The sequence below is a fragment of the Tauraco erythrolophus genome, chromosome 1 (assembly GCF_009769465.1).
Source record: "Tauraco erythrolophus isolate bTauEry1 chromosome 1, bTauEry1.pri, whole genome shotgun sequence".
Taxonomy (NCBI): domain Eukaryota; kingdom Metazoa; phylum Chordata; class Aves; order Musophagiformes; family Musophagidae; genus Tauraco; species Tauraco erythrolophus.
In genome coordinates, this window is record NC_141465.1 from 30,544,432 (window position 1) to 30,552,657 (window position 8,226).

General features: G+C 44.5%; 1 protein-coding gene across 1 annotated transcript; it reads right to left on the minus strand.

Annotated features, from left to right (window-relative positions):
- Nucleotides 1-7,278: 7,278 nt before the first annotated feature.
- On the minus strand, nt 7,279-7,953 carry LOC104374239 (claudin-8-like). Its single transcript, XM_009980309.2, has one exon. The coding sequence runs from the start codon at nt 7,951-7,953 to the stop codon at nt 7,279-7,281; it is 675 nt and encodes a 224-aa protein (XP_009978611.2).
- Nucleotides 7,954-8,226: the final 273 nt, after the last annotated feature.

An 8,226-nucleotide genomic window follows, 5' to 3' on the forward strand; every position in this document is an offset into this window, starting at 1 on the left:
ATAATTATTTCTACCAACTGTGTGTTGGGAGTCAGTGGGCTGGAAGTTAGAGGAGGGAAAGCAATAAAAGATAGAAAACAGTCTGATACGTGCAGACTGGCTTAAAAACAAGTATAAAATGGAGGAGAGAAAGGCTTAAGCAAATCTGATGCTTTTATGTTGGCATGGAACAGGGCTCAAATTGTGAGGCAGAAAACCATACGTGAAGGATCATTAAGATGAGACCATCTGTATCTCTGCAGAAGACCATTGCCAATGAGGTGAAAGGTCCTGGAGCATTGAGGGAGAACAACTCCTCTGGTCCTAATCACGTTATTCTTTATTAATTACACCGAACAGCTTAGGGACATGAATGTGGATGAGGCTTAAAAATTCTTTAGGAAATGTCTGCAATGTGAGTCCCATGTGTGTTATGGTTTGAAGTGGGGGGGGGGTGTCTGGGTGGCAGAAGCTGCCCATCAGACCGGACTCCCATCCCCCTCGGGGCTTGAGCCAATCGGCGCCTCTGCGAATTGCCCTATTTACATCGGACAAAGGAACCGGAAAGGTGTGTGCCTTTGCCCAGGAGCAAGGAGAAGGGAAGGGGGCACGGCCCCCGCTCCCGCCGTCCGGCGCCCACCGGGCCGGCGCCCGCTCCGGGCCGGTGCCAGGCCCGACGAGCATGGCGGCTTGGGGAACTCGGGGAGAGCCCCGCTCCTGGGGTGCCCACCGGGCCGAGTTCACCCAGAAAGGACTGAAATCTAAGAGAAACGGCCACACAGATAAGAGGTCAGTGAAGATGGGACGGAACAACGTGTGCCGCAGCTGAGTCCCCCTTGCGAGCGGCCTCTTTGCAACCAGTCCTCGGTGGAACAAGCAGAGACCCACTCGCAGCCCATGGAGGATCCACATCGAGAAGAGATGCCAGAGCCTGAGCACGGTACGCATCTAGAGTCCGTGGGATGACCCCCGCCGATGGGGAGGTGCTTTGTTAAAGGAGATGCCTGAGCCTGAGACTGTTGTGAATCGTGGGCACAGGTCGAGGCGCATTTACGCATCTAAGTCTGTACGGAGGCGCATTTAAGGTCAATATGACGCCCCACGCCGGAGCGCATTTAAAGTCTGTATGATGACCCACGCCAGAGCAAGTGGCTACAGCTCCTTAGAAGTCCAGGACTGGTAAAGCCCGCACCTGGGCAAATCCGATGGGGTAAGGATTTGCCCCCCAGCGGGTAGTATTCACGCTTTCGCCGTGAGTAGGGGATCCACTGGAGCAAGGGACAATGGTGTAAGGACTCCTTTTCCTTTAAGAGAAGCGGCAGTAACACCATGGAATGAACTGACCTGCACTCCCCCATTCCCTGCCCCCCTTCGCCGCTGGGGGGAGGAGGTAGAGCCGGGAAGAAGAGGCGGGGGGGGGAGTGGTGTTGATTTTAAGACCTGGCCTTGTTTTCTTGTTATCAAGTAACCGTTTTTGTTTGCTTTTCTCTTTGTAGGTAGCTGTTAACAAATAGTTTTGCTTTAAGAAAACAGCCTCTTTTGCCCGGGACCATGGTTGGTGGGTGCTCCTCTGTTCCTGTCTCGACCCTCAGCTCTTTTATTACATTTTTCTCCTCTCCATTTTACTGGGGTGGGAGAGCTGCGTGGGGTTTAGTTGCCGGATCGGCCTAACCCACGACACGTGGAAGGAAAGGAGAGACTTGTAGGAGTAAGGCTGATACTCAACTGGATGAATAACTCCATAGAGAAGGTATTAGGCAGAACAGAAAAGGTAACCAACTAGTAAAGAAAATACATTTAAGAGGTCAGAAAATGACTTAATAAAAGTAAATCCAAATGAGGACTTTCAAAAAATTGAATAATAAAAGGTCTTACAAGCATACAAATAATACAGAACGGCAAGGGAAGAGGCATGCTAGGCTGTGGGTATGAGTCTAAGAAAGGTAGTTAGCCCTCTTCTTCATTGAATTTAAGTAACAACAAAGATACAGAAGAAGGAGAGCATGACAAAATTACAATACTGTGTCCAAGGTAGATAAAAAACTCCAAATCTTTATGAGCACAAACTGAAGAAAAAGAGTAATTCCCACCAAAGAATATTCAGCATGGACAGTTCCAAACCTGGTAGCAAGGACTGTTAGTATATGCGTCAAATCGAGAGTGGTACTGTGTGCCTGGAGAGCAGCAAAACTAAGGGAATGTGTGGAGAAGTGGAAAACTCTGTGCACAACTAGAAACCCATTAGTCAGAATCTAATAGTATAAGATGATATAAAATCCATTACAAATAAAAGAGTAAATACCTAGAAGTAAATTGAAAGTTAAATAAAATGCAGCACGGACTTAGCAAGAATAGATTCAGTTTCTGTTTGTTAGCATTTTCCAAAAAAAAAAAGTTGAGAAAATCTAATCCATTTGGACCTTATTAAAGCATCTGACACAGCAGTGGGAAATTAATAGAGACACTGAAGTGATGGAGAAGAGTAAAAATAATGTAATGCAGATGCAGAAACTATGAGCAAGTAAAACAACAGAAGGATATATTGGAAGGAGAACTATCAGGTTCCTGTTTCCAGACATTGATTTCTGCAGCTACTGGAGCCAAGCGTTTCTCTGGGGTCTCATCTTATTACCCTCAGGGATCTAGCAATAAAGGAATGCAAGGAAATTTGCATTAGACACCCAGCTGGTCAATGTGCCGTCAATGGTTAAGATTACCAGCACAGGAAAGCTGGTTATCTTGAGGCCTGGAATAATAGAAGTGCAACGCATTTAACATATTCAATGAAGGTATTTTCTCGGTTTTGTGAGTCATTTACCCCATGGTATGACAACCTGCAGTAAGTATATTCAGTGTGCTCAGCAGTGGTGAGGCTTCCTCTGGGATTCTTTGTCCAGTTTTGGCATCAAACGTAAAGAAAGAGGTGGAGCAGCCAAAAACAAGCAGAGGAGGTAAACAAGTATGAGGAGAAATTTAACGAGCATGTCAGTGAGGAAAGAATTAAAGACAATTAAGCTAAGCAAGAAAGGTTCGAGAGGTCAGATGGTAACAGTCCTGAAATATGAAAAAGGCTGCCTGATTTAAAGGAAATCAGTAGTGTGTCTTCTATGCCTGCTGCTGATGGGACAAGAAATAATGGAGCAGCCTTAGCCTGCAGTGGGGAGATTTAGTTTAAGCTTCATGAAAACCTTTTTTAATGAAAATTATAATTAAGTGCTGGGATAGATTGCTAAGGACACTGCAGAGTAGCTGCCTTTGGAAGTTTTTATTGCACAAACATCTCTCAGGAATAATTTTGAAGTATTTATCCATTGAGAAGAGCAATGGAGTAGTTAATAGATATCACCGTTTCTAGAGTGATCTCCACTCACGCTGTCTTCTCCTCCTATTTGTCCTCTTTGGTCCTGTGTGGACCACCTCCCTCTAGTGAGAGGAACTAATGGTACTGATGGGACTCTTGACAATACCCAGGTAAACTAGTTGGCATCAGCCTACTCCTAATTTTTCAAGCAACACATATTTAGGTCTGCAAATGGCCTGCATCCCTTAGGTGTCAGTTCCTTGCTGAGACTTTGCAGGAAAGTATTGTGGCCACCAGCTCCATGGGACAGTGGGGAGGCAGCATGGTTAGCAAGGGGTCAGCTTACGTTGCTGCCTAGAGGTTGATCTGTGGCAGAGTCACAGGCAATGTCCAAGGGCTAGAAGCACCCAAAATACAGAACAGAAGTGGGCATTGGCTGAAGGGCTCAGTTCAGGGGCTCAACCCTGCTCTGCAAGGCAAGCCAGGGGTAGGGAACACGCCTGTGTCAGGACTGTAGGTACTGGCCAGGACCTTCACGGGGCTGAAGTTACCCAGTTCTGCCCTTCTTCCAGCTCAGCAGGAAAGAAGAGCTGTGCATTGTGCCTCGTGCTCAGAAAGCCTGATCTGCTGTGTGGGGTCAGAGTACAACCCTTGGTGAAGGGCTTAAATCCCAGACAAGCCTGATGTTTCATTAAGCACAAAGATATCCCGAGTAGAGGAGGCTGGAAGTGGGGGCAACGCCTCCAAGCACAGCAGTCCAGTGGCTCTGGTCTCCTGCTGCTCTGTAGACACCTGTCCCCGACAGTGGCAGCAGCAGATCTCCACACATCTCCAGGCTGACACAGTAAGCCCATTCTTATATTTCACTAATGAGCCTTCCTGGCTGTGAGGCCCAAGATCTGGCCTCTCTGAATCTCGCCCTGCTCCATGTTTTGTTATTCTTTACTCATCATGTTTGAGAGTTGAACAGGAAGCAAGAACCTACAGATAAACTCTTACATATAGGCACCATGTGTATTAAGAAACATGGGGAAGTACACCACCTATTCAGGACTGCACCTTAAAGAAACAGCCAAATCCATTATATGCAGCCGACCTTACTAGATTTGCAGACGTGTGATAATCTCATCTGTCAGATGAATCATTCTCATATAAAATTGCAAAAGAGGAGCTCACACACACTCAGGATCTGTTACGGCTCTGCCTTGCCTGCCCAGAACAGCTCCCGAAACTGCAGCTCTACTGCCACCCATATGTTTGCTACCTCTCTGTCTAGCTCTAAGGACAGCAATGCCTGGTAATGCAGGGAGCAGCTCTACCCTCTAGACCTCCACAACAGTTGCAGCAGCAGTGGGAGAATTTCAGAAGAGGCTCATTATAAATGAAAGCCCAGCTGCTCAATCACGGAGCGGTGATTGAAATCTTGAACCTTCACTCAACTGAGTTAAGCGAGCACTACTCTCCTCTGACCTGCCAGTTGCGCATTCATTTACTCAGCATAGAGGGCGCCAAGTGGACCTGGAAAGGTTCCACGTCCATTTCACATTGCAGAAATGCATACAAGAGCCCAAAGTGCAGGGCAAAGAGGAACTATCTAGACACCCTTGGTTTCATTTATGGAGGAAATACTGCTTATTTCTCAAATAAGTTATCATCTTACCTGTAAGCACAAAAATGAGTTCTAAATCGCAGGATACAATATTTGAAAGTTTGTTGCTTCAGGCAGTTGTTTTGTGCTTGTACATATGCCCTTAGATGGGACCCTCTGCTCAGACTACTCGGGGTTTATTTAATGCACAAACCTAGGGGAGAGAGGCCAGCTCTGTTTAGAATGGAAGCTTTCCTTTCAGTTGTCTTGAAGATAAGGTGTATGGGTGAGATACAGTCTAAAGGAAACGGCTGCATGTGCACAGGAGGTACTGAAGAGGGAATATGTATATGTTATAATAAGGCGAACAGTTTACAGCATATATAGGATCTCTGAGGGAGCTTTTCAAAGACTTGAGGGTCCCGTTCATGGTCCCTTAGACTTGTGTTCCTGTCAGTCCTGTGAATAGTTTTGGAAGTCTTCTTATAGTCTTCCTGTATTTTCTTTTGTTTGTACAACTAGATCAGTGTGTGCTTTACTGGGAGTAGATAATACTATTAAAAGTAGCAGTAGTGTTCGATGTATGCAGGGCTTTTACAGAGATGTCATGCTTATCTCGCTTTTCACTGAGGCTTGCCTCAGACCTGTAGATGAATACTGTATGAATCACTCCATGTTTTGACAGCAGAGATAAGTATAGTGCACCGGTACATATACATGTAGTTTTCTAAGATCTTGCACCTACCTTTTAGAGGAATGAACTAGGCAGGTGAGTTGGTTATAGACATCATTATTAACCCTGGTGGTCCAGCTATGAGTTCTGTGTAGGATATTCTCAAAGTGCCACTAACAGTAGGTTTTCTGCTCCACTGTCTTCCTCCCCAAAAAAGAGACAGGAATGGAGTATAAACATTAATGAAAGAATACAAAGGAAATACAAGTACACACTGATATATTACAGAAAGGTCATGCACATAACATATATACACATGTAGAAATAATTTGCTTAAAAATAAAGAGGAAAAAAATTACATAATCAAGCACATCTTACTGTGTATCTTACAAACACTGCGAAGAGAGCTCTAGAGCAGATTTTAATTTCTTCTAGCTTGTTCAGAGTTGCATCTTCTGAAGTGTAGAATTTGTTTCCTAACTTTCGAGTAGTAACAGTCTAAGCAGAACTACAGATCACATAACAAACTTTCTATAAAATATTTAAAACAGTCAATTAAATTATAGAACAAGAATGTTGTTCTCCAATAAACACCACAAAATGAATTGCGTTCCCAGTTCTTTCAAAGGCAAAATTCCATCCATTTCTGTGAGTCTGGAGTTACAACTTATTCATTAGTTACAAAACTTTATTAAAATATTACTACTATTGATTAATTTGAGTAATTTATTAAATTAATTTGTATGGAACTATTTCTTTTTCAGTGGACTTGGTTTCTTTACATTGTTGTTTTTCATGGGTGCATGATCTTATTATTAAAAATATTGTTTCACTTATTTTAATGTAAACTGTGAGAAAATACTATCACTGTTTATATTCTTTATGCCTATAAACTATGCTGATGTGAGTAGGTCTCAATAAAAATATTGGCCTGATTGTACATTAGACCTTTATTTAAAAATATATATATATCACAGAGTCCTGTGGCAAGTAACCAACACAGTGTTTGTGATCTGTACAATATTGTAAAATGTTGTAAGCCACAAGGAGTTTGCAAGGGAATACTGCTGCTTATAAAAAGAAGGATGTGAATGAGTTTGACCTATATGGATTACGAAAGAAATATTAAATTTCATCAAAAAGCTGATATTTAGGATGAATATAGAGCTATGTTTATTCTCTGAAATAAGGGATATTTTTCATATATTTCAGCTTACCTTCATCTGCTGAATAAATTCTTCATGCAACCTTCCATTAAACCTACAGTAAATCAATCCCTTAGTGAATGCTTTTCTTTTAAACCATTATTATCTTGTCCTTATTCATTGTTATCCCCTTTCCCAAGCAGGAAAAAAAAAACACGAACAAAACAGCTACTTGACTCCTCTCCTCTTTGCAATAGGCTGGAATTTCATGTCACAGTGGAACTTTAAGCCTTTTATTACTGTTTTGCACATAAAACACATCTCAAAGCAAAGCCACACAACTCAAAAGCTATTCCAAGTTACTACTGAAATAATATTAAACATTCACTTTTCCATGCTTTAAAATTGTCTGTGCTGCAGCATTAGCCACAGCAGAGCCTACCGGGGGTAACCGCAGCTCCAAAACGCAGCCCCAACAGCAGCAGTTACAGGGCAGAAGGCAAAGGCAGCTTTCTAGCTGCCCTCTTGTGCAGAAGCTGAAAGCCATCCAGACAGATTGAATGCTTCAAAAACAGGAAAAGGCAGGAGGCATCTAGACGTACTGACTTCTGGAGTACGAGCTTTCAGTCTTCCCGTGCAAATGCTGGCTGTGAGCGGGGTAGTGGGTTGGTGCGGAGTATCCGTAGCGTCTGGTTTTCTCACAAGAGTGGCAAAAGCAACAGAAAATGGCTCCAGCAGCAATGAGGCAGAAGGCAGCTGCCCAGCCCAGGTAGAGGGCCTCTCCAAGCTCTCTTTTCTGTGCAACGTTGACCATGGGGTTGTAGAAGTCACTGATGATGGTGTTGGCAACCCAGCAGACTGGAACGAGCTCGATGGCACCTGAGAAGATGAAGAGGAGCCCAGCCATCAGAATAATATAGCCCTTGGCTTGCCAGCTGCTCTGCGCACACCGCGTGCACTTCATCCCAATAACAGCAACCACGAAAGCGAGGAACGAGAGCACCGACCCAGCACACATCAGCCCTCTGGATGCCTGCAGGTCCGGCGAGAGGGCCAGCACGGAGTCGTAGACCTTGCACTGCATCCTGATGTTGACTTGCCTGATGCAGTGCATCCACAGGCCTTCCCAAATGGTCTCGAACACGATGATGTTGTTCTCGATGAATGCAGACACCCTCCACTGAGGCATGCCCGTGACAGCAAACGTCCCAATCACACCAATGCCACCGATGAGCAGCCCAGCAATCTGCAAAGCACCACCGACCATGTTGCCTTTGCAAGGTGAGCACGTCTCAGCAGGTTCCCCGAGCTACGCGCACACACACTGCTGGAAAAAAAAACAAGCAACTTTTTCCCAAAGTCGTTGTCCCTCGTGCAAAGAAAGTTTCAGAGTCAGTCTGCGCAACTCTAAATCAGCTTAAATCTGGCACACGCTACCTGGGACTTGGCTGCGCTTTCGTTGCCTTTGTAATTCCCCTGCCACCACTGACTCAAAGAGGCAAACTGAGCAATCAAGTGGAACAACTTTCCAAAGCGAGAG